This window comes from Triturus cristatus, chromosome 3_2 (assembly GCF_964204655.1).
Source record: "Triturus cristatus chromosome 3_2, aTriCri1.1, whole genome shotgun sequence".
NCBI classification, from domain to species: domain Eukaryota; kingdom Metazoa; phylum Chordata; class Amphibia; order Caudata; family Salamandridae; genus Triturus; species Triturus cristatus.
The window spans coordinates 747,781,416-747,808,791 of record NC_140584.1 but is presented as its reverse complement, the minus strand read 5'-3'; the positions used below and the strand labels follow the sequence as shown (position 1 = coordinate 747,808,791).

The 27,376-nt window shown below is 47.2% G+C and overlaps 1 protein-coding gene and 2 non-coding genes across 3 annotated transcripts in view; all 3 read left to right on the top strand.

The window, feature by feature from the left end:
- Positions 1 to 27,376, top strand: part of WDR75 (WD repeat domain 75) — a 226,571-nt gene that overhangs the window by 69,817 nt on the left and 129,378 nt on the right. Inside the window, exons 13-15 of the mRNA XM_085648822.1 lie at positions 17,072 to 17,235; positions 25,285 to 25,465; positions 27,087 to 27,181. Coding sequence (XP_085504948.1) covers positions 17,072 to 17,235; positions 25,285 to 25,465; positions 27,087 to 27,181 — 440 coding nt within the window. The remainder of the gene's footprint in view (positions 1 to 17,071; positions 17,236 to 25,284; positions 25,466 to 27,086; positions 27,182 to 27,376) is intronic.
- On the top strand, positions 24,597 to 24,727 carry LOC146858045 (small Cajal body-specific RNA 24). The gene has a single exon (XR_014980365.1).
- LOC146858044 (small Cajal body-specific RNA 24) lies at positions 26,553 to 26,682 on the top strand. Its single transcript, XR_014980366.1, has one exon.

Genomic DNA, 27,376 nt, shown 5'->3' with positions numbered 1-27,376 from the left:
CCATATTGGCAGCAAGCTTTCCTATGGAGGATGTCGGTCGTGGAAAAGGACTGCAGGCTGGAGCCAGGAGACTGGATGAAGGGATCCAACGACTTGAGGATGAAATTAAGAGTTGCAGGACACCCTCGGTCGGGCACCACAGGAGACCGGGGGTGGGAGGGCTGTGGTTGCAGGGGTGTCGTTTTAAGTTGGTCGGTGTCAATCGTGGCCGGGGGGACCCTTCAGGATGAGACCGCAGCCTTCAAGGAGAAGGTCGGTGGAGGTCGTCCAATGCTGGAACACGGGCCAGGATCGCCAGGGGACTTCGCTGGGGTGTTGGGTCACTCAAACTCGGCCCTCAAACTCGGCCCGTGGGTATCTGGTGCAGAATGGTGAGGACTCTCAGTAGGGCTGGGGCTGTCGTCAACTTCTGCAGCATGGCTCTCTGGTCCTTCTGGTCACGTTGAATCTGAAGGGGCATGGTTCAGGGGTGCTCCTAAATACTAGATTTATGGGTGTTACGGGGGTGTGCAGCTTGGAACCGATGGGTCCCTTCCCTGGGGTGTCTACACCCACTAGTATGCCACCCTCCAGAAGGAAGGGATAGGCCTCTTCCTGATTAGAGGTGGCCTTCACTTCGCCTCCCTCACCTGAGGAGTGGGGTTGGCAAAGGTATGCACACCTCCCTTCCGCTCTAGGTTTTCCCGCCAGTTCTCGTACACAAAATGGGTGTCAGAACCGGTGGGAGCCAGTGATAGCTGGGTTGGTACCAGGTCAGCTGCTTCTTCCCTCCTCTCTGCTTTTGTGGCTCTTCAGGTTTCCTCTGTCTTGGGCCATCAGGATCTGCTTCTCTGGTACCAGGGGCTCCCCTAAATACAGATTTTTAGCAGTGTTAGGGAAGTGTAGAGTGGCAGCCAATAGGCTTCTGACCCTTGGGGGTCACTACGCCCCCTATATGACCACTTCCTGTGTGAAGTGGGCATAATCTTGGAATTTCGAAGTATGCCATCACAAAGATGGCTACTTCTGAAAATTGTGTGCTACTCCAAAGTAGCCCACCTTCGGGGTGGTACTAGCCTGGAGGTGGCACGCCTACCTGACTGTGAGAAAGTGCCATCTTTCTTGCATGGTATGCCCCCACTTTTTGCTGAATGTACTTTGACTGTGCCCTGGACTCCTGCTAATCAGGTGCCCAGGGCCTATGTTCCTTCCCTAAACAAAAACCTCAAAACCAAATTGGCAAGCCCTGGCCACATGTCAGCCCCTGGTAAGTGGTACCCAGGGCCTTGTGACCAGGGAAGGCCTCTAAGGGCTGCAGCACTCATTATGCCACCCTTAGAGGCCCTGTACCCTAACACCCACTGTGAGAAAAGTGGCTCTGTATATACTGCTCCTTAATAGGTACAGGGTGTACAGAGTCCACAGACCCCAAGGGTTTAACAGAGGTTAAAGTTAGATCTAACCTTACTCTCCAAAGTGGTAGCCTGGTCGAGCAGTAAGGCAGTATCAGAGGACGTGTAAAGCATTTGTTGTACACACTCAGTCAGCAAATAGTTCCACACACTCAATGACTGAACTCTAGGCCAATGGTTTGTATATAAAAAATATGCTTGTTTTATTTTAGAACCAACACTTGGAATTAAAATATACTGTTCGAGGCATATGAGCTGCAGATTGTACACTTAGCATAGGTCGCCATCTGGTGTTGGGCCCGGATGTTTGCAGTTTGTTTTTCTTCTTGGACAGTCTTTGGAAGTCACGAGTTTGGTGACTCCTCCTTCGGTCCGTACTGCGCATGGGCTTCGGCTCCATCCTCAGATTGTTTTTTTCCGCCATCGGGCTCGGATGTGATACTTCGTGCTCCGGCTTCGAACTTCTACGGTTCCAGCCTCGACGGAAAATCCTCGATTCTTCGAGTTCCTTCATCATCTTCATCTCTCGAAGCGGCACTTTCTCCATCCCGTACATCGACACCGGCCTTCGGGCCCTCCGCGACTCCGGTCCCGGCCGATGGAAAGGACTCCGTTCAAAAAGTGCCCAAAATGTGGGTCTAAATTTCCCCACACCGACCTCCATCAGGTGTGTAACCTTTGCCTCTCTCCGGAACACGAGGCTAGAGACTGCCCCGCCTGCAAGTCTTTTCGATCGAAGAAGACCATCCGAGATCGAAGAGCTCGACGCACCATGGCGCACTCATCCTCTGCAGCTCCACCGGACATCTTCGGAGACGACGCCGAAGCTTCGGGGCAAACACACACCGAGCAGGAGGAAGACGTCGTCAGCGCTTCCGAGGCCGACGACTCCGACGTGGAGGACGTTACACCAGCGCAGCGGGCCGTGAGTACTATGCCCCCTCCCACCCCCGCGCCGAAAACCAAAGAGACTCAGGTTACTCCCTCGCCTGCCGGCCTGGGCAAAACCAAAACCAAAACTTCGATCACCCCACCTTCGGGCCCGGTGTCGAAGCCCCCAAAGTCTCATGGCAGCTCGGGATCGAGCCAGCCGACACCCGGTGCCGAAAAACAGCATCCGGCACCGAAGACTGCAAGATCCAGCTCGACTCCGAAACCACCGGTGCCGAAGCCTGGACACTCGGTGCCGACCAAACACAAACCCAAATCAGTCGGCACCGACGCTCCGGCGCCGAAACATCATTCGACGCCGAAACACCCGGAGACCTCAAAAAAGCATGGCGCACACAGACCATCGAAACCCCCGGTTCCGAAATCACCGGTGCCGACAGACGACTCGACACCATTGGCTCTGTTTACACCAGACCCTTTACAAAAGACTTTGTCCAAAGATCCAAAGACTGGGCTTTTGACTTTAACTACCAAGAAAAGACGCCTTGATGCTCCGGCTCCTCCTCCTCCACCCAAAAGGAAGGACTCTGCTACTTCTCCCCTCAGAGTGCCCTCCCCACCACCGCCTCCCCTACCCCCTCCACCTCCTCCACCGCCTCCACCTCACAGGTCTCCGCCACCTTTACCTCACTACGATCCGGCCCCATCCCCAGATCCGGATGATGGGGATCCGGACAATTACCCGGCGGACGCCCCAATGGATCCCACTCCACCAGGGACCCCAGATCCATGGGAGGATTACAATAACCCTGATATACCCAATGTACCTCAGGACGACCTATACCCATCAAGGCCGTCTCCTCCAGAGGACTCCTTAGGGTTTCATCATTTAGTGCAGAGAGCAGCACACTACCATGGGGTGGACATGCACAGTGAACCAGTAGAAGACTTCCTACTGGATACATTTGATATACAAGACAAATCTACTTCCATTTTACCCATGCTTAAGGGTGTCACCAAGCACGCTACAGAGGTGTTCAAAGACCCTGTCAGAGCCAGAGTACTGAACCCTAAAATAGAGAAGAAGTACAAGGCGGCACCCACAGACCCTGCTTTCATCAAGGGCCCTGCTCCCCTAGATTCCCTAGTTGTCTCCACAGCTAGAAAGCGGGCTAACTCCCAATCCTCAGGAGATGCCCCACCGCCAGACAAAGAATCTAAACTTCTGGACGCGTCTGGTAAACGCACCGCCTCCCAAGCTGCAAACATGTGGCGCATTGCAAACACACAAGCACTGCTTGCGCGATATGATAGAGCACACTATGACGAACTAGAGGCTCTTATGCAGCACCTTCCAGAAAAATACAAGCACAAGGCTCATGACCTCATACAGGAGGGTAAACTAATTACAAACACCTCCATTAAGTGTGCCCTCGATGCAGCCGACACTGCTTCTAGGGCCATAAATACCAGTGTCCTGCTTCGTCGCCACGCCTGGCTCAGGATCTCAGGGTTCAAGCCTGAAGTCCAGGCATCCATACTCAATCACCCCTTTGACCAGGAAACACTCTTTGGGCCAAAGGTAGACGAAGCGCTCGAAGATGAAGAAAGACACAGACACAGCAAAGTCTATGGGGGCACTCCAAACACAAGCCTCCAAACGTTTCTTTCGACGCTCGTCCTTTCGTGGCACAGGCAGAGGCTCCTCCACCGATAACGCCTCTACCTCCTACAAGTCCCCTCCTCAAAATACCTTTTCAAAGGGCAATCAGAGAGGTGGTTACAGGGGTAACAACAATAAGGGCAGGGGCAAAACCAACAACACCCGTTCTGCCACCCCCCCCGCACAATGTCTCCCCTCCGCTCCCCCCAGACCATTCCACTCCGGTCGGGGGCAGACTACAAAACTTTATCCACGTATGGGAGTCCATAACATCGGACAAATGGGTGACCCAAATCATTCGGTCAGGGTACTGTCTAGAGCTAACATCTACCCCACCCAATATCCCACCAAGGCACCGTCCAATGTCTCAAGAACATTCCACACTGCTCAAACAAGAGGTACTCTCACTCCTGCAAAAACACGCTATAGAGCAGGTCCCCGTCAATCAACGAAATCTAGATGTCTACTCTCTATTTCTTAATACCAAAGAAAGACGAGACCCTCAGACCCATTCTGGACCTCCGGCCTCTAAATGCCTACATACATTCAGACCATTTTCACATGGTCACTCTACAAGTCCTCCCACTCCTCTGCCAGGGAGACTTTCTCACAACCTTGGATCTGAAAGACGCATACTTTCACATTCCAATACACCCCTCTCACAGGAAATACCTCAGGTCCGTGGTGGACGGGCAACATTACCAATTCACGGTTCTCCCCTTCGGGGTCACCACTGCACCACGAGTGTTTACCAAATGCCTAGCAGTAGTAGCAGCACACCTCAGACGTCAACACATTCACGTCTTCCCTTACTTAGACGACTGGCTGATAAAAGCCACGTCCTACCACCAATGTGTGCAACATACAAACAGCACCATCCAACTGCTCCACCAGCTAGGCTTCACGGTGAACTACCAAAAGTCCCACCTCATCCCATCTCACACAAAGCAATATCTCGGGGCCACTATAGACACCTCCAAAGGTATTGCCTATCCAAACTCAGCCAGAATCACAAGCATTCAAGCCTTACGCAAAACATTCCTTCCCCAACACCCTCTTCCAGCAAGAGTGTTCATGAAGCTCATAGGAATGATGGCGTCTTGCATATTTATAGTGCCCCATGCAAGACTCCACATGCGTCCACTTCAAGAGTGCCTAGCACAACAGTGGAACCAGGCCCAGGGTCAGCTGACGGATCTGGTGTTGGTGGACGGCCGCCCACATCACTCTCTGCAGTGGTGGAACACCACAAACCTTTCCAAAGGACGGCCGTTCCTGGACCCGGTTCCTCAGGTGATTCTAACAGCGGACGCATCGCTCTCCGGCTGGGGAGCGCACCTCCTACACCTCACAATGCAAGGTCTATGGACGCCACAGCAAAAATCGCTCCACATCAACCATCTGGAGCTCTTGGCGATCTTTCTAGCCCTAAAATCTTTCCAAAAACAAATTTCGGGCAAAGCAGTCCTCATTCGCACAGACAACATGACTGCGATGTATTATATACAAAAACAGGGGGGGACACACTCTCCCCAGCTCTCCCGCTTAACCCAGAGCATATGGAGATGGGCAATTCCCCAAAACATCTTTCTCCTGGCACAGCACGTTCCAGGAGTACAAAACACCATAGCAGATCTGCTCAGCAGACAAACGCAACAACTACACGAATGGGAACTGCATCCACAAGTTCTTCACCCATTCTTCAAACAGTGGGGGCATCCTCAAATAGACCTCTTCGCCACCCACGAAAACAAAAAATGCCCAAGCTTCGCCGCCAGATACCCACACCCATTGTCCAAGGGCAATGCGATATAGATGAACTGGTCAGGCAGATTTGCATACGCCTTTCCACCTCTCCCACTAATTCCATTAGTGGTCAGGAAGCTACAACAGCACTCCCTCACACTCATTCTGGTAGCTCCAACGTGGGCCAGGCAGCCGTGGTACACCACGCTACTACAACTATCAGTGGTACCACATCAAAAACTGCACCTTTCCCCATGCCTCCTAACCCAGAACCATGGAGAAATCAGGCACCCGGACCCAGCTCAGCTCAACCTGGCGATCTGGCTCCTGAAATCTTAGAATTCGGATACCTTAACCTTCCCCCTGATTGCATGAACATCATCATGGAAGCCAGACGTCCTACCACTAGAGCATGCTATGCCGCAAAGTGGAAAAGATTTGTAATTTACTGCCGTAACAATACAATCAACCCCCTAGATGCATCCATACAGCACATCATATGCTATCTGCTCCATCTTCACAGGTGTAACCTGGCATATTCATCCATACGCCTACACCTAGCAGCGATCGCTGCTTATCTACAAAACAGGCAGCATTTATCACTCTTCAGAGTGCCCGCTATTAAAGCCTTCATGGAAGGCCTTAAACGAGTAATTCCTCCCAGGGCACCACCTTCCCCTGTATGGAATCTAAATTTAGTTCTTACACGACTAATGGGTCCGCCCTTCGAACCAATGCACAAATGTGAGCTACAGTTTCTCACCTGGAAAACAGCTTTCCTTGTAGCTATCACTTCCCTTAGAAGGGTTGGTGAAATACAAGCGTTCACCATACAGGAACCCTACATACAAATGCATCACAGCAAGGTCATACTGCGCACAAATCCGAAGTTTCTGCCCAAAGTCATTTCCCCCTTCCACCTCAATCAATCAGTGGAATTACCTGTCTTCTTTTCGCAACCCCAATCTGTTGCAGAAAGGGCCTTACACACACTTGGGCGTTACTATACTACATACAAAGAACGCAACCCTTCAGGAAGACTAAACAATTGTTCGTTTCCTTCTCTCCACCACATAAAGGCAACCCCATTTCAAAATCAGGGATAGCTAGGTGGATTGTAAAATGCATACAAATTTGCTATCAAAAGGCAAAGAGAACATTATCTGTTCCCCCTAAAGCCCACTCTACAAGAAAGTTAGGGGCTTCTATGGCTTTTCTAGGGAATATACCCTTAGATGACATCTGCAAGGCAGCCACATGGTCTACACCGCACACCTTCACAAAACACTACTGTGTAGATGTGCATTCCAAGCAGCAAGCTAGGGTGGGCCAGGCTGTACTAAAGACACTTTTTCAAACAGCTGCAACGGATACCGGTGGTCGCCGCTAAGGTTGGGTACTGCTATATAATCTATGCTAAGTGTACAATCTGCAGCTCATATGCCTCGAACGGAATATGCTACTTACCAGTATGCATCTGTTCTTGGCATGTAGAGCTGCAGAGTTGTACACGCCCACCCGCCTCCCCGGCTACCTGTATCCGTTCCAGTACATCTTATTTAGATACAACACATGGGTTTCTCACTGTTATTACTACGCTCCATCATTTCCCTGTTGGCGAAAAACAATCTGAGGATGGAGCCGAAGCCCATGCGCAGTACGGACCGAAGGAGGAGTCACCAAACTTGTGACTTCCAAAGACTGTCCAAGAAGAAAAACAAACTGCAAACATCCGGGCCCAACACCAGATGGCGACCTATGCTAAGTGTACAACTCTGCAGCTCTACATGCCAAGAACAGATGCATACTGGTAAGTAGCATATTCCATACAGAGCCACTGTCTCACACTGACTAGCTAATTTTCTCACCTTTCCAGGTGCTAAGGGGGGCATGGGCAAAGGGGTCGACTTATAACCTGTGAGGGGGAGCATGATTCGCATTTCAAAGGCGACAGCCTTTTGAGGCTTGCAGCCCAATAAATACTAATCAGCAGGCCATCCTCTGGGAGGGGGTGTTACACCTTCTTCCGTACAGGCTTTTGTTCTGGCTCTCCTGAGAGTAGAGGTTCTGCCCCCCCCCCCCCCCTCCTCTTCCTCCCCTCCCTTCCCCCCCTCCTCCAATGAGTGGCAGGCTGGCAGAAACTAGTCAGCAAGCACACCAGAGGCTGTTAGGTTTTCAGGGGGGCCCCCTTTAAGGTGAGCTCTGGGTGCATCATTGGTAAATCCATCACTGTAATCATTGTGGGCTTCTCAATATGCGATGTTTGATACCAAACATCCCTATTTTCAGTGATATCTTTTCAGTGAATCCATCATGTAGTTGGGAAACTTGTTTTCACCAGTGTCCATCACCTGTTTTAAAAGTGGCTTCCCTGTCCACTTGCACTGGCAGTGATATGACTGACTAGCCCAGGGCATATCTGCACATGCAAGTATGCACTTAAATGCAATATTCTGCACCCTGCCTTCGGGCTGTCAGGCCTGCTGTTGGGGTGAATTACAAATATCACATGCAGTTTTAGTGGACATGGCACTTTTGTCTGCACCAAGAGACGCAGCCTGCAATGGCAGTCTTGCATGTGCTTGATTGTGGGGGGGGGGGGGGGTCCCAAGGGTGGCCCAGGTTGTGCGGCTGCCCTTAGGGACCCTCTTTAGCACCTCCGGTCCTTGGTAGCATTTACTAGTGCCTACGCAGAGGGCTCTAAAGGTTTTGCCAATTGGGATACAATTGTACAGTTTTGGGAAAGCGCTATGGCACTGGGGACCTGGTTAGCATCAACCCAGTGGACTTCCAGTCAAAATCACATCAGTTACCAGGCAAAACATGAAGGTGGTGGAACAACTAACAGGAGGTGCTAAGTCCGTTCATAAGGAACAGAAAGCCACTGAACGCCGTGAACAATGTATAGAAACCTCTTCAAATAGTTTGTGCATCACCTGGCGGTAGTTAAGAGTCCATCAGCCCACCCTTACTGGCGGAGCTTCGTCATCTGAGACTCTAGGGGGTCACGGTCTGAGCCCACAGTGTCGAGCCAAGAGGCCCTGCCGAGTGCCCAACCTGACTCCTGCCACGGTGTGTATTCAAACTTTGAAGACTCTAATAATGTGCAGTGCTCTAGTTTATATGTGCATTAAAAATGACTACCTGGGCAAAAAATGTGTTTATTAGGAATTGTCGAGGTGTCCTGTTTAAAAGAACAAATTGTCTTGAGAAGATTGACTATTTCCTGACTCAGTCTGATAAGGTAGACCTGTTTCAGCCGGTTTGGTCAACTGACCCGGCTTTCTTCAGGACCTAGAAAATGGTGGACATAGGCTACTGCAGGGTAAACATGTTTAGTGTATAAATCGTGAGAAAACAATACTTAAACAGTAAAAATACAATCATCAGGTAAGGTTGTAGCAATAGCCACCCTACCGGACAAGCAACCTTGTGCTTGGACGTAAGAACAATGTCTTCTTTCCTAGAAAAAATTCAGAAAATTAAACCATCAGAAAGGCGTTTCATACAAAAATCCCAGTATCAGTGACTACTATTCAGCAGTGCCCATTACGCACTGCCCTCTCTATAGAAGAACCCAAAAAATGGTTACATACAAACACAATTTCAAAAAACTGTATTCAACTCACCCAGCCTTTTGTGGGAGGAAAACCTCACCTCACCCGGCTGACTGCTCAGAGATGGAGGCACCGCACATTTAAATGTGAGGACAAACAAACCAGTTGCACACTGATACTCATCTGTCTAAGCTCCTCACATATGTATTTAAACATATTAATAAACCTAAAAAAAACAAAGTCAATGACCTTAAGAAACCCGCCCCACGGACATAGCATTCCAGGTAATTAAAAAGCTGTGCCTTTCAAAACTTTTTAGTCTGTTTAGAGAAACCACAAATCACTCATTCATAATGGCTAGCATTCCTTTCCACATCTAATGCAATAGGGTTCAGGAGAAAACCACACCACCCTATACATGATTCAGAAGGAGGGGTATTACTATCTCATTATTAGCTCCCAACAAAACACTATTTGTTAGACAAAGATATATTCCTCACACAGAACGTAGAACTGCCCTGTCCTTACCTGTCCGTCGGTACTTCAAACCAGACTACGAGCTGTCTGGGAGGTGACGGCAGGAAGGAGAGGGGGCTCCTTAAATACCCGCCTTGATGTGGTAAAATTATTCGATTAAGATCAGGTGCTGTTGTTTTAGTCTCAGCGCGGCTGCGCGTCAGATGGGGCATGCGCAGGCGTGAGGACGCTAGCCTAGGAGCATGCGTGTTACACAGACTGACCTAGTCAAATTAGGTGGCTGCAGTGTCTTTAACAAACAGTACGCATGCGCGTCCAACAACGCGGGGCGAAAACCAAGACACTCGTTATTGTGCGTGAAGGAGGACCTTAAGGTACCCGCCCTGATTTGGTACAAGAGCTCAATTAAGATCAGGTGCTAGTATGTTCCTTGTCTCAGCGCAACTGCTCATCGTGTGGAGCAGGCGCAAACATAGAGACACTGGCCTCGGAGCATGCGTGTTGGAGGGACCAACCTAATCGAATTAGGCGGCTGCAGCGTCCTAAGCAGAACCCATGCAAGCGCTGGTGCACATATATCTCAACGAGTATATCAAGAGGGGGTGGCCTCAATAGAAGCCATGCTTCAGATGACAACACTGTATTGGGTTCTAGCGCGGTAAACTGAACTTTCATGGTACCGTCACCGCGCATGCGTGCTGAAATAAACTAGCCAGAGTAGTTAATTAGAGTGGCAGAGTCAGCATGAGTTAAAAGCTCGAACCTTAATAAAGGCAGCAAGCACCCCATTCCATTGTCTGAGTCTTTTTTTGGAGTTTTGTCGAGTTGTCTTCAAACTGGAAGGTTTACTCTCATGTCGCTGGACCTCATATCGCAATGCCTGTGCTTATAAGGTATATAGCAGCAACTGATCCCGGGCTGCTCGTCAGGTTTAGTATAGGTACCGCAAGCGTCAACCCGAGGGGCTTAACCACCAGGACATCTGCTCTAGACACAAGTTTGGATCAAAACAAATATAGTCAACAATGGCGACCAGCAATCGCGGTCACCCTCCATATTCCCATACATCGACCAATGAGTGTTCTTACAGTTCTAAAGACGAGTGGTACATAAAGGATATCACATGCCTGGATAAACACATGTCTCTGTCTAATAGAATTTGAGCACTCCTGTACACAATTTCGTAGGTGTTCATTACGATCAACTATCCTGTCGATGGTTGAGGATGTCCTATGTGATGGAATCCCTGGTGGAATGTTGATGCATCAGTCGATCAAAAAAAATATATATGATGGTCAGACAGGATTTCAGATAAGAGGCCCATGGTATACTGTCATTCAGGCCAAGCGTGTGTGTTTTCAATCTAAAAATCCACCTCTGCTCTTTAGAGAACAGGAACCTTGAAATATCTATGTGCTGGGGAATGAAAGGACGTTCGAGCACAATCCACCTCAGATCATCGGCTTTATGTTGTTTGGCCAGGAAGTGGTCTATCAGACAGGTAGCCTGTTTCATACAGCGAATAGTACTCTTGTGCTCACTTATGCGGAGCTTCACTTTACGTGTGGTATACCCAATGTAATGCAGAGTGCAAGGGCATGTGATCATATATATCACACACTCAGAATTGCAGTTCGTGTGGTTGTGTAATATCCAGGGACGGCTAGTCCCTATGTCCACTGATGTAGTCTTAGTGGTCTGAGGACAAACACTGCAAGAGCCGCACGGATGATGGCCTTGTACCGGAGGTAGTGACCACAAGGTATTAACGTCACGTGTGGGCTGTGGCAATGGTCGTGTGTGGACTAGGCTGTTCCGTAAACTGGGACCCTTCTTGAACGCAAAAAGCGGAGGCGAGATGTTTTCGGATGCCACATTAAGGATATGCCAATGTTTACGTACCGTTTTTTGTAATCGATTAGAAAGGGTACAGAAGGTGGTCACGAAGGTAAGCCTGTCATTAGGAATCCTAGGAGTGCTGTTATCCAACAACACATCTCGATTGTTGTTTGATGCTCTCTTCCAAGCTTGACGCACCAGTCGCTTAGGGTACTGACGCGACCGAAGTTGGAATGCTAGTTCTTTAGCATGTTTGTCAAAGAGATCCCTAGTGGAGCAGTTCCTCCGCACACGTAGGAACTGACCCACGGGAAGATTCTCCCTGAGAGCCCTCGGGTGATAGCTGTCAAACGGAAGGAGAGAGTTTCTTGACATTGGTTTCTTAAATAGTTCACATTGCAATGTGTCCTCATGGAGAAAAATAGAAATGCCGAGGAAGGATAACAGTCGTTGATTGTACTCAATGGTGAATTTCAAAAAGGCATTTTGCTGGTTAAGCCAAGTATGAAAGGCCAGGATCTCTTGGCTTGTGCCCCGCCATACCACTAGTATATCATCTATGTACCTCTTCCACAGCACCAGATGTTGACGATTAGGGTTGCTGTGGTTCAGTACATGATTTTGTTCAAACAGATGAACATAGAGGTTGGCGAGGCTGGGCGCAGAAACACTACCCATAGAGATGCCAGAGATCTGGAGAAAGATCCGATCTTCGAATCTGAAAAAGTTCTCTCTCATAGCTATCCTGGCACACTCCATGATAAAATTGACGGGGGTCATGCTGTTCAAATCACGTGCTTCCAAAAGTCCCCTGATGGAGTCCAAAGTTTCTTGTTGTGGAATACACGTGTAGAGTGACTCCACGTCAAAACTGGCCAAAATATCGGTACTGATGTTAAACTCGATATCTGGCAAAATCCGTACGACATCGGAAGTGTCTTTAAGATAGGTCGGCATCTCAGTAACCATCGGCCGTAAGAAAACATCCACAAATTTGGACAAGGGCTCAAGTAATGAGGTGACCATGTCAAAAAGAACTACTTTCCTACAGTAGCACTGAATGCTTAGTCAAAGAGGGCGAATTTCAGGCTCTTCTTGAGTACCAGTTGTAGGAAAGTGGGTTTTTGATGCAGTAACCCCCCCTTTTTTTGCATAATAGCTGATGCACTTTTCATTGTTGTGCCCTGGGTTCCTGCCAATCAGGTGCCCAGGGCCTGTGTTCCTTCCCTAAAAACTGCCTAACAGACAAAACCCAAATTGGCAAACCCTGGCCACATGTCAGCCCCTGGTAAATGGTACCCTAGGTACCCAGGGCCTTGTGACCAGGGAATGCCTCTAAGGGCTGCAGCACTTATTGTGCCACCCTTACAGGCCCTGTACCCTAACACACACACACTGCTCTTGCAGGCTGAGTGTCTGGGTACAAGACAAAACAGAGTCTACATGGCACACATCCCTGTGTGCCATGCCCACACCTACACTGCCATGGCATACATCAGCCACCCCTCTAGCTGGGTGCCCTATGCCAATGGTGTGGGCACAGGAGCAGGAGCCCTGTGCCCCTACAGTACCCAGGTCCATTCCTGGGCTCTGTAAGTGCAGTGCTGCCCTTTAAGAGTACATGGTGCTGGGAGCTCGTCAAACACGAACTCCACAGCACCATAAAGGCAACACTGAAGACTGAGGTTTGGTATCAAACTTCTCAGCACATTGAACCCACACTGATGCCTGTGTGGGATTTAAAGTGCCAAGCACCCCAGAGGGCATCTTAGAGATGCCCTCTAAAACCTAACCTACAATCCACGTCTGTGCTGAGGCTGCCTAGGCTGCCACACACCAGCACATGTTGCTGGACCCCTGGGTAGGAGAGCCCCTGCTCTCCTGGGCCTGCAACAATGCACATCCTGGGCGAGGTGCTAAATCTCCTCCCCCAGGATGGGCAGGGGGAAGCTTCAAAGGCATGCCGCCTCTGTGAGTTTCCCCAGGCCACTGCAACCCCCCACTCTGGCGGGAAGCTTGGCCGGAAACCCCAAATAAGGACAAGGAATGTGCCAGCCTGCCAACCCCACCCCTCAGGTGGGGGAGGCGAGGTGAAGCACATCCCCGGGCTCTCGCCATCTTGAAGAAGGGAAGCCCTACCCAATCGGGATTAGGCTACTGCCCCCCTCCCACAGGAGAGAGGCAAGACAGGGGGTGTACCCACCCCAGGACAGGGACCCATTGGTCCCTGCCCTGCACCTACCTGTAACGCCCCTAAATCTAGTATTTAGGGGCACCCTGAACTTTCCTTTCCCAGATTCGAAACTACAAGAAGAGCAAGAAGAACAAAGACCTGCCCTGCAGCTGCTAAAAAAAGGAAGACACCAACTGCTTTGGCCCCAGCCCTACCGGCCTGTCGACCCTCGAACCTGCTCCAGCGTGGCATCTCTTGTGGCCAGCAACCTCAGAAACCCCGGAGTACCTGGCTACCTTTGAACTCTGATTTCCCTGGAACTCCCATGAGTAGAGGCTCTACTCAGAACCTACCTTTCACCCCTGGCAGTAGCCCGGAACCGCGATCCCAGCCCACTTTGCACCCGCCAAGCCTGGCCGGTGCCGGAGTGAACTAAACCCACGAGGACGACCCCACGGCGACTGTGACCCCGAGTCCGGCACCCAAGGACCCCCCTCGACAATCCTGGAGAAGCCTGCAGCCTCAGAACAGAGTGCCACCCCAACCGCGATCAACAGAGGGTAAGATTTCCCGACACCAAAAGGCACCCCTGCACCCGGTGCCCCACGGCCCTCTGTGCCCAATCCCGGGGTACCTACCTATCCTCCAACTACCCAACTTACCTCTCGAAGTGGTGGTGGCACCTGAAGAGTCCTCGTCCCCGAGCCTGCAGTCTTTTTCCAAACCGGAGATTTCCCATAGAAAGCCATTGAGCGCCCGACGGCTCAAAAGCACCCTGCACCCAGCCGCCCGAGTGGCCCTGGCAGTGAAAACTCTACTCTAACCTACTTCCCCACTTGCCCTGAGTAAGTGACCAGGAGCCCAGCTCCCACAGCCGCGTGGCTTGCCAGACAGCAGCCACCAACCAAGGCCCCCCTATCCCTCATAGGATAACATTGGGCCTAACTCTCTCTGCACCCGGCCGTCCTGAAACCGCTGAGGGTGAACTGACTGTACCTACCTGACACCGGGGGACCCCCGAGTCTATGCCCAGAACTTCAACTCTGCCAGTCGAGTACTTACCCTTAAACCGCTAACTTCATTTTCCTCATAGGGTAGCATTGACTGGCTTTTTCTTGAAAATTCTTCTAAGTGTGGACTTTTCAAATCTTCAAATAATCACCAAAAATCAGCCGAGTGACAAAAACGAATTTACTCACCTGCTCTTAGGTGAGCTCCCAGTGCTGGATCTTGGTGCCCAGCACTGACTCTGAAAAGTACCCACAACTATACTTGCCTTTAACTCCTTTTTCTTCCATAGGAAACCATTGACTGCTTTTCTATGAAATTTCTTCTAAGTGTTGCTTTCTGCAATTTCTAAATATTCCTCAAAAATCGTATAACATCTGAAAACGTAATTACTTACCTGTTTTGGATGAATGTCCCAGTACTGAGTCTAGACACCCAGTACTGGATTACAAAAGGAACGATAACCTACTGTACCTGTAACCTACATTTCCTTCCATAGGGAATCATTGATTGTTTGCTCTGAAATATTTTCTAAGTGCTCATTTTTGAAATAGCTAAATATTAGTTAAAAATCATTACAGTACCAAAGTCGACTTTCAACAGCTGATTCTGAGAACTGACCCAGGACTGGATCTAGGATCCAAGCCTGGAATTACAAAAGTAATCTAAAAAGTAATCTGTTGCATATTATTTGAATATCATTGAGATCAATGTATTGTGTTTAGAAATAGAGTTGCCTACTGTAACTATTTGTAACGGTTTACTAAAAAGTCTATCGCATATACAAAAGTATTTTTATGAAACCTCTCCTGTCGAGAAAGTATATTTTAATTCCAAGTGTTGGTTCTAAAATAAAACAAGCATATATTTTTTTTTTTTATACAAACCATTGACCTAGAGTTGAGTGTGTGGAAATATTTGCTAACTGAGTGTGTACAACAAATGCTTTACATGTCCTCTGATACTGCCTTACTGCTCGACCAGGCTACCACTTTGGAGAGTAAGGTTATATCTAACTTTAACCTCTGTTAAACCCTTGGGGTCTGTGGACTCTGTACACCCTGTACCTATTAAGGAACAGGATATACAGAGCCACTTTCTCACACCAGTAGATCACTGTGGACGACAAGCTGGCACAGGTGGTGAAGTGAGCTGCTCAAGCAAGAAGTACTGATAGGAAAGGGTCTGCTATAAGTGACTTTTCTAGTGTTTAGGGATGGCTGATTCATTGGTTGTAGCTTTTCTTTGTTTTTGTTGTAGGTCAACCACTTGTTGGAACGTTAAATAAGTTATTAATGTTTAGTATTTTCATTTATTTTTGGTTTTGAATATAAACACCATAAACAAAGACACATTGAAAGGCTGAAAAAGATTTGTGCCGTTTGATAGAGTAATGTTGGTTTTGTTAATACCCTTTTTAAATTGATCTAAAATGTGCAACTAACTTAATTACATTAGTCGTCTGAATCTATTTTAATGCAGGGGTGTTCTGTGCCTTTTTGAAGAAAGTGCAACTCTGAATCTGCAGATTTAATTTGCCCATGGAACACTTTGCCAAGCACCTATCGATTCAGATGTCTTTACATTTTCTAGTAAAATAATTGTATATTACCTCTTGTTTATAGGATTTTTGATTATTTTGTTGCTGTGGTAAATTGGTCTGCTTCTTCTGAAAAATTGAACAGGTTGATGTTAATCAATTGTGGGGTTTTTTCCATTGGAAGCTTGTATCTAGACTGTATGGCTTCACTCCGAACTGGAGCATCTGGTGTAGATGCGTTTATGGCTGGGTTTGCTGTAGGCTGTATTTATTATTTTGCCTATTTGGGGCATGGGGACCGATTGTGTGTTGTGCTCTTGGTTCAGATCCCATGCCCCCTGCCAAAGTCATGGATCTCATGGTGGAGACTAATGTTTGGGGTTTTGGCTAAGCAAAGCATAATGGATAAATGAGCCAGGAAGGTGATAGTTGTGATCTTTCGTTTTTGTGAAGTAGCAGACCTGTATTGCACGTTTTGTCTTAAGCTAACTCCTCTGACGTGGATATCTGAGCAGCCTCCTCATTGTCAAGAAGGGCTGCACTCCCAATTTGATAGCAAAAGTTGAATATTGTTTAGCATGTTCTGACTTTGTGAATAAGGTTTGTTCAAGTAACTATTAACTGCATGTTCTGCTTGTCCTTTATGGGCTAATTTTGATCGGAGTTAAATGTGATTGTACAGTGGCTTCATCTTGGAAGAAACTCTTGCCCAATTAAAACGCATAGTTCACTTAGTGCTCATTAGAGTTGCAGTCAAGTGATAAGTACTGATTTTCTTCCCCAAAGCTTTGTTCTGAACACCAGGATAAATATGCCTCATGAGGACCAAATCACATCCCTGTGTTTCTCTGACACAGATGACCAGGAAAATGAAATTCCAACCTTAGTAACCACCGGAAGAGATGGACGATTTAAAGCTTGGGTTTTAAGTGATGACTCCGATATCTACAGTAAGTGCATTAAAAGCTATGATTTCCTTCTGCTTTATGTATCTGTCCTAAGAGATGGCTTTTAAAGGAAAGTTTTTTTATTTTTCACAATATCTGTTCGGTATCCTCTTGTCAGTATTTTGCCTCCATTGTTCTTTTTTAGTCTGAGCCTGGGCTCCCTTTTGTTTTTTCTTCAAATCTTTCATTGCTGTGTGTTTGGGAGTGAAAGATGTTTCATAAAATGTTACGGTAGATTTGCCGTCGGAAAAGGTGGCTGGAAGGAATGGTGTCCCTATTCCAGTGCAGTAAATTGGGAGTTCAGATATCTCTTGCTATTCATTTTACAAACATCTGGTTTGGTCTCCTTCAAGTGTGCGAGTGGTAGAGTTTGTGTTGAAGTGTACTGTTGTGTGTTCTGTGCTGTTACATCAAGGATTTGTTTCCAAAGTCTTTTGGGTCAAATATTCGTAACCAAGATGCTATTGTGACATGAAATGTAGCGATAATGCGTTACCTTGCCTTTAAACCACTTTAATAGATTTTCTCCAAATGTGTCTCATAGGCTCTGAAAACCGTGCTCTTAAAATATTGCTAGTATTCTTCTAAATGGTAATATTGGCATTTTATAAATTGAAGTATTTTAGTAGGTCAAAGCTTGCAATGCTACGAAACAAAAATGTGAAAGTGCCTCTTTTGACATGGTTTGCCCCACTTTTTTTGACTGGAATTTGATGTTTTTTTCATTGTAGTGTACAGGGTCCCCGACACCCGGGTCCCCTGTGCCGGTGATTCTTCACTAAAAACTATTCCCCAATTAACCTTTGAGACCCCTGGAAATCCCTAGTAAAAGGTGCCTGGGTACCAAGGGCATGAGGACTGAAGAGGGTCCCCTAAGGAACCCTCACCTAGGCCATGCAGACTGCCACTGCAGCATGCATGGCCTGGGGCAGACAAAATGACAGTCAATATGGCCCACTACCTGTGTGCCATGCCAGCTAGCATTGCTTAATATATAGGTAACTCTCACCTCAAGCAGGTCTTACCAGCTCTAAGGCAAGGTGCACTGTATACCAGGTATGGGCATTTCTGCATGAGCAGATATGCCCCTACGATATTGGGTCTATTTCTTAACATTGTAAGTGCCAGTGAAGCCATAGAGAGTACATGGGCTGGAAACTCGACAACTCAAGTTCCACCGCACCCTGATGGCTTCACTGAACCAGGAATGTTTTGTATCAAACTACTCCTCACAATAAACTCACACTGTTGCCAGTGCGGGTTTATTGTGACAAGTACTCAAAGGGCACCTCAGAGATGACCCCGAAAAACCTACCGACCCTAGTGTGGGCACTGACTGGCTTAAGGCAGCTTCCACACACAGACATGTTTCTGGACTCCAGGGTGGAGAGCCTCTGGTCTCTGGGACCAGAAACAATGCACATCCTAGGCAGAGGTATCACACCTCCTCCCCCAGGATGGGCCAGTGCTCGAAGGGGAAGCTTCAAAGACCTGCCACATTTGTAATGCGACACTCAGCCCCTGCTGCTAGCAGCCGATGACAGCCCCCGATTTACACCTCCACATTGGGTGGGACAACTTTGAAAGGCTAGGAGGTGTGCCCACCTTTGCCAACTCCGCCCCTAAGTTGGCGGGGGCGAAGTTAAGCACCCTTTTCATTCTCCCTCCAATCAGTGGTAGGTCTGCACTCCCTTCCACAGGAGGGTGACATAATAGTGGGTTTAGTCATCCCAGGTGATGTGCCCATTGGCCCTTCTTAATACTCCCGGAAAATGCCACTTAAATTTTGGCTCCCCAGACCTAGAGGTAGATTCTGGCAACCTACGAAGAAGACTCTGTGCAGCAAAGCCTGAGGACAACCACTGACTTGGCCCCAGCCCTACCGGCCTATCTCCAGCTTCAAAGACCCTGCGAAGAAGACGCCTGTCCTGTGGCCAGCGACTTCCAGAACCCCAAGGTGTGAGAAAGTGGCTCTGTATATACTGTTCCCAAATAGGTACAGTGTGGCAGAGGCTAAAGTTAGATATAACCTTACTCTCTAAAGTGGTAGCTTGGTCAAGCAGTAAGGCAGTTTCGGAGGACAGTGTAAAGCATTTGTTGTACACACTCAGTCAGCAAATGGTCTCACACACTCAATAACTGAACTCGAGGCCAATGGTTTATATAAAAAATATGTTTTATTTTAGAACCAACAATAGGTATTAAAATATACGTTCTCAGAATGAGATGCTTTAGGTAAATACTTTTGCAATATGCAATGGCTTTTGTAGATAGTTTCAGGATGTTGCAATAGGCAACACAATTTAATACCCAATAATGCATTGAGTTCAATGGAAGTTTTAAGTTATTTGCAATAGATTACTTTCAGGATTACTTTTGTAATTCCAGGACTGGATCCTAGATTCAGTCCCGAGACAGTTCTTAGAAACAAGTGATAAAAGTCGACTTAGTTGCTGTTATGACTTTTAGGCAATATTTTGCCATTTTAAAAGTTGACACTTAATATTTCATAGAAAACAGTCAATGATTCCCTATGGAAGAAAATTCAAGTTGCAGGTATAGTATGTTCTTGTTACTTTTGTAATCCAGTACTGGGTGCCTAGATTCAGTACTGGGACCTCTATCTAAAACAGGTATGTAATTACGTTTTCACAGTTTGTACGATTTTTAAAGAATATTTGAAGTTTGCAAAAATCGACACTTAGAAGAAATTTCACAGAAAAACAGTCAATGATTTCCTATGGAAGAAAATTGGGTTACTGGTAAGTACGGTTGTGAATATTTTTCAGGGTCAGTGCTGGGCACCAAGATCCAGCACTGGGATCTCTCCTAATAGCAGGTGAGTATTTTCGTTTTCGTTACTCTGCTGATTTTTGGTGAATATTTTAAGTTTTAGAAACTCCACACTTTGACTGGTTTCTTCTGAAATTTCTTCTATGTTACCTTGTGGAGAAAATTGAGTTATCGCCTTTCGGGTAAGTACTCGACTGGCAGAGTTAAGGTTCTGGGCACAGACTCTGGAGTCTCCCACGGTCAGGTAGGTACAGTTGTTACACCCTCCGCGGCACAGGGGCGGCCGGGTGCAGAGTGAGTTAGGCCCAATGCTATCCTATGGGAGGCAGGGGGGCCTTGGTTGGTGGCTGCTGACTAGCAGGCCACACGTCTGTGGGAGCTGGGCTCCTGGTCACTTGCTCAGGGCAAATGGGGAAGTAGATGGGTGTAGAGGTTACACTGCCAGGGCCACTCGGGCGGCTGGATGCAGGGTGCTTTTGAGCCGTCGGGCGGTCAGTTGATTTCAATGGGAAAGCTCCTGGTTGAAAAAAGGCTGCAAGCTCGGGGACGAAGATTCTTCAGGTGCCACCACCACTTCGAGAGGTAAGTTGGATAGTTGGAGGATAGGTAGGTACCCAAGAGTTGGGCACAGAGGACCGCAGGGCGCCGAGTTCAGGGGTTCCTTTTGGTGTCGGGAAATCTTACCCTCTGTTGGTCGCGGTTGGGGGGGGTACCTGGTTCTGAGGCTGCAGGCGTCATCAGGAGCGTCGAGGGAAGTCCTTGGGTGCCGGACTCGGGGTCACAGTCACCGGGGGGTCGTCCTCGTGGTCTTTGTTCACTCTGGCACAGGCCAGGCTTGGCGGGTGCAGGGTTCGCGGTTCCGGGCGGATTCCTGGGATTAGAAGCTGATTTTGAGCAGAGCCTCTGCTCATGGGAGTCCCAGGTGCTTAGAACAAAAGGTAGCCAGGTCCTCCGGGGTTTGTAAGGTTGCTGGCCACAAGAGATGCCGGGTTGGAGCAGGAGCAGGTTCGAGGGTCGACAGGCCGGTAGGGCTGGGGCCAAAGCAGTTGGTGTCTTCCTCTTCTTAGCAGCTGCAGGGCAGGTCTTCTTTCTTCTTGCTCTTCTTCGGATTTCGGAATCTGGGGAAGGAAGGTTCAGGGTGTCCCTAAATATTAGATTTAGGGGCTTTACAGGTAGGTAAAGGGCAGGGTCCAATGGGTCCCTGTCCTGGGGTGGGTACACCCCCTATTCTGCCACTCTCCTGTGGGAGGGGGGCAGTAGCCTAGTCCTGATTGGGCAGGGCCTCCCATCTTCAAGATGGTGAGTGCCCGGAGATGTGCTTCACCTCGCCTCCCCCCACCTGAGGGGTGGGGTTGGCAGGCTGGCACATCCCCTGTCCTTATTTGGGGTTTCCGGCCAGGCTTCCCGCCAGAGTGGGGGCTGGAAGTGGCCTGGGGAAGCTCAGAGGTGGCATGCCTTTGAAGCTTCCGCCTGTCCATTCTGGGGGAGGAGACCTAGCACTTCGCCCAGGATGTGCATTGTTGCAGGCCCAGGAGAGCAGGGGCCCTCCTACCCAAGGGTCCAGCAACATCTTCTGTGTGGCAGCCTCAGAACAGACGTGGATTGTGGGTTAGTTTTCAGGGGACCTCTGTGGTGCTTGGTACATTAAATCCCACACTGGTACAATGCGGGTTTAATGTGCTGAGAAGTTTGATACCAAACTTCTCAGTCTTCAGTGTTGCCATTATGGTGCTGTGGAGTTCGTGTTTGACAAGCTCCCAGCACCATGTACTCTTAAATGGCAGTACTGCACTTACAGTGCCCAGGAATGGACCTGGTTACTGTAGGGGCACAGGGCTCATGCTCCTGTGCCCACACCACTGGCATAGGGCACCCAGTTAGAGGGGTTGCTGATGTATGCCAGGGCAGTGTAGGTGGTGGGCATGGCACACAAGGATGTGTGCCATGTCGACTTTGTTTTGTCTTGTACCCAGACACTCAGCCTGCCAGGGCAGTGTGTTGTGTGTGTTAGGGTACAGGGCCTCTAAGGGTGGCACAATGAGTGCTGCAGCCCTTGGAGGCCTTCCCTGGTCACAAGGCCCTGGGTACCTAGGGTACCATTTACCAGGGGCTGACATGTGGCCAGGGTTTGCCAATTTGGGTTTGAGGTTTTTAGGGAAGGAACATAGGCCCTGGGCAACTGATTGACAGGAGTCCAGGGCACACTCAAAGTACATTCAGCAATTCAGAAAAAAGTGGGGGCATACCATGCACGAAAGATGGCACTTTCTCACACAAGGCAGACTGCCTGCTCTTCATCAAAGGCCAGATATCTCAAGGACAGTGGCCCTGTCCAAAAGAATCCACCTACAAGGACTTATGATCCAGCTGGAACCACTACTCCTGCCCACTCTGCACCAGACGCCAACAACCAGAGTCTGAGTGGCTCAACTGTCCAGTGAAGTCTCCCCAGCAATCCTGACCTCTGGTCCAATGTTGGCTAATCCCTCCTGGACCCCACAACGACACCTGTAGCCTTAATCCATTGGCACCCTTGACAGTGACTGGCTCCGTTAAGAAGACCCCCTGCAACCAACGCCCCTGTGTCTTGGTCAGCTGACTTGATGGTACCCCTACGACTCTACTTACCTCTGCTGTTGTTGGTCTTCCCCTGCAACCTCTGGTGCAACGCCTGCAGCCTGTTTGTCGAAAGCAGAATCCTCATTGAAAAGCATTGGAAGCCTGACGCTGAAATTGCACCTGGCCGACCCTGTGCCGCTGGTGGTGTTTGTTGGTGCTGCTTTGTGGCAGCCCCCGCTCACCCCACTGGTGCTGGTCCTAACACAAAGCATGGCCCCTGCAACTGATCTACATACTTGCGAGCAGTGTGGCTTCGAGCGCCCTCCGTCTGAATTGAAATGTATTGGGCAGAACTCCGATTTTCACCCTACTGTGCCGCTGGTGGTGCAGTTTTGGTAGTCACTTGACCGTTGCCGCTTGCTAACCTTTGGTCCCGAAGACTGGACCTGTTAGTTGCGTAATTACCTGTTTATCCGCATTGAAAATCATGTATCCCAAGCACTCGTAATTTAGTTTTACAAATAAGCTAACTTCTTTATGATAACATTCGCGAAAGTCACAACATTTCCTTCGATTTTTCTGTTTTCTTAGGTTCCAGTCCTTTTATTCTTAGCCACTGAGCCAACACGTGTTTCATCGCTGTTTGGGATACAACCGCGACTTCTTCAGGGCTGTCAGTCTCTTCAAAATCAACTTCAATCTTGATTCCAGTTGTAATTCCGTCCCGGTCCATCTGTAAAATTCTTTATTTTACCCTTCCGTAGGGGTCAAGCAACTAGCGCTCTCGTTATGAGAGGCATTACTGCCAGGTAAGCAGTGTTCTCCTGTTTCCCACCGTGTCCGGCATTAAGGTACGGCTAAGTTTTGCTTCGGCGAGTCGGAAATGTGTTTAGCCGCATTATTGTTTTCCTCCATAGGATAACATTGAACTTTTGAAAGTGAAAAGTATTTTTAGTTAAAAACATACCTTATTGCTAAGATCTTGGTTTTAAAATAAAGTACAACCTAAGCTTATTTTTGTAAAAGTGGTGTGGACACCCTTTTTATGTCGTGTCAGTTATTGGTCCTTTTTGTGCAATACTCGTCTTACAGTCCTCTGTTAGGCCTAAGACTGCTCGCCCACACTACCACTAATAGAGCACTTTGTGGTTTACATTGAGCCCTGTACACTTTTGGGGAACCATTGGACTCTGTGCACGATATAACCACCTAATGGCATACCATATACAGAGCCAGCTTCCTACAAAAGACCACCTAATAAAGAACCGGTTTAGGGGCGGGTAGAACACAGATATCAAATATCTTTAAAAAATTTTTTTTAAAAATGCCATTCACTTAAACTTGCTCTGTCATCACTACCCGGCTTTCTATAGCCTTGTGGATCGGGGCATGGGTTGCATATCTCTTAGTGAGTGCCCTTCTAATGGTTTGGGTGCAAGTTTTAGTTTGTGAGCCCATTAATGAAGAGGTTATGAAAGGTTTGAATGTGCCATGTCTAGTGACTAGATTACCAGATGTATAAAGACAGCTGTAAGTTTAGCAACTTCTGGGCACATAAAGAAGCGTTAATTTGGGTTTCTATGTCATCAGTCCTGGAGGCCTGGCTGTTGGAGGTTTGGTGAATTAGCCCGATTTCACCCGATGATTATTATGCGTATCTGGGCTTTACCTCTGCTGGTAAACCTTATTTCCATGTTTTGAAGCATATTGACTAAACAGAGGTGACGTTTGTGAATTAGAAGGTATAAAGATACTTCAAACTAGGGAATATTGGTGACAAAAATGTAGAAAGTTATGTTCTTTATCTGTTTTGTGTTCCTCTGAATGGCGTGTTTTCATCTGTTGGATGTATACATTTGAGACTTCATTTGAAAAGTGTATGCTGGTAACGACAGAGTGACAGTTTGTATGTAATCTGAGCTATGAATTTGAAAGGTCTGTAACCTCTCTTACTGCACTAACTTGTTATCCTCTGTGGGGATCATAAAGAATTTCTGAAATCTGTAACCCAGCGGACGCTTGAATCTTATCAGTTTCTCCATGCATGGTGATAACTGAACACCAGTGTCCCACAGTAATACAGATGTTATCTGTTCGACCCTAGCAAGTTCAAAAGGGTTGAATCGTTCCACTTCTGACATTCATTTGCATGCCATTGAAATTGTGACACTGGATTGATACTGCATTAGTATGCAATTTATTTGTAAATCTTGACTTCTGTTTATTAAAAGGAAACTAATGAATTGAACATTTTCCCAATTTGGCTGTCCTTCGCCAACCGTGGTGCTTGCCATCTAACGAGTAGTTTAAAAACAGCTGTGTTAATACACTTAACTTAAAAGTTGGCAGCTGTCTGTCACCAAACATTCTTTGGGGGTTCGTGCCCCAAATTTGGAAGAAAATATTTTGATCATATACAATGTTATGGCCTTTCTATGTTATTGTCGTTAATATTAGAAACCATGTCTGTTGCAACAGTTTTTTTTATTATTACATTACTAGAAAAACAATTTACCTTTTTTTCTTTATTCATTTTTTTGCCTTTTGTCTAGACATTCCCTATTTAGTGCACAATGTTTTTCTCAAGTTTTTCCCATTAAGTACACGTACTTGTGGTAGAGAACAATTGAAACGTTAATTTTCTCGTTTGACGTGATGTTGTTTTCCACTAATTATGACACACCGTGTATTGTTTAATAGAACAGTCGATGGGCTGGAGCTGTGATTTTGTTGGCACATATCACAATTATGAAGCTACAAACTGTTGCTTTTCCGACGATGGCTCATTACTAGCTGTCAGCTTTGAGGAGATTGTTACAGTGTGGGAGTCTTGCACCTGGGAGTTAAAGTGCACCTTTTGCCAACCCCCTGGGAAAATACGGTGAGTAGCATTTGGTAGAGTAAATGGTATTTGATCTATTTTCTGAAAATTCCTTGCCTTCCTGGTAGTTTTTTCCCCTTTTTACTGTAATATGTGTTGGTGGATGTATGAGGAAAATGCACTGTTTTATTCAAGCCTGACACATGTATTGGTTTACTTTATATTACCCTTATTTCAGACCTCTTTTATCTCGTATGTCTTTGTACACCAAAGCTCTGTTGACCGACGTCACCTAGTAGCTTATGTTAAAAACAAGTTAAATAATTGTTGCTTAGGACTGCGAGTACCCCTTATTTTTTTAGCGATGATTAATGCATTTGGTCAGATGTACTATTTAAATTCTGTCACTGCTCTTTCTGATTTGATGCATCACTCATTAAGAGCATAGGCTTTAAAGGGTTTTCTAGAACCAAGACCTAACAGTTGAGCATTGATCAACAAAAGCACGATCTCACACACACACACACACACACACACACACACACACACACATAAGCTGAAGCATGCATGTCAGTACTTTATAGAGATTCATTTTCAGTCTTAACCTATTTAAAAGTGGTTAAGTTATTCTGCTGCAGCTCGCTGTGTAATTCAGCTACCCATTCCACACTGTTGGAAGAGAAACCATATCATGGAGTTTTTTTTGAGTCGATCAGATTAACGTGCCTAGCTAAGCTGTCCTTTTTTTAGCCACAAATATAATTTGGTAGTTACTAAAAATACCACTTAAACATTTGATTGGAGGTTGACTTTACCCAATGGGGCTTGTGGCATTCGGTAGGGAGGTGTGTAGATACGAAAAATGTAATCTTTGATTGCGAATTAAAACGAAGATCTCAGCAGATGTTTGGAAGCCATTTTTTTGCTACTGTGTGAAATGAATGAAAGGGATATTTGAAGATTTAACTTCCTCATCAAATCCTTACCAAAGGTTAATTAAACTGAAAATATCTGCATGCGTGTTTATCTACAAAATGCTGTGTGTGTGGTGGGAGGAAGAAGTTAATTTGCTTGTGGAAACGTGCTAAATACAAATATTATATCTGCTTGCAGTAGTTCAAAACACCCAATGAATGCTTTATACTCATGGACGCTTTGCTCTGATCAGTGTCTCCACTTCATGGTGATAACTGTAGATGAGTGTCCCATAGTAACAGAGGATATCTGTCTAGCCTATGCAAGTTCAAGTGGGCTGGCTCGTTCCACCTCTGACATTTCCACTAAAGCTGCTTTAACTGAAACTTTCGTCCAGTAGTATGTGAAAGAGTTTAAGAGCTGTGTGTAAAGGAAACTTATTGGTAAAATATGTATACTTGAATTATTTCTCCTAAAAATGTATATTGGGTCAAAATCTTAGCCTACCAGTTTGAGATGTGTTGCAACAGCACACTGTGCAATACATTCAAATAGGCTTCTTACACAATCTGGACATATCGGTACAGTATCACCAGTATCCGTTTGTGGAGCATGTTAATCCTTTCACTACCTCCTATAGTTTCATGTGTATCAGAACCTTTTGTACATGTTTAGTTAGCAGGCTGCAATGTTTAATTCTGTGCATCGAAAAAGTAAACCTCAACCCTATTGTAGCGTAACAAGTTTACTCCGTTTCTTCTTCCAGGAATCTATGCTTTGGGAGGTTGAACTGTTCAAAGTTTCTTGTCGGTGCCACAGACAACGGGTTTTTGTGCTGTTGGAACCTGCTCAGTTGTGAATGTAAGAATATTTAAATTTAAAAACGGTTGCTCTTATGCATGTTGTGCATTTATATTGTTTTTACAGTTAGCATTCGCTAACCATTCGTAAGGTAATTACGTCAGTCAGTGAGAACCATGTGTGAAGCTGAGTAGGCTGCTGAACAAGCAGTGTAGTGTCTGATGGTCGTTATCATTCACAGCCACATTATTCTAC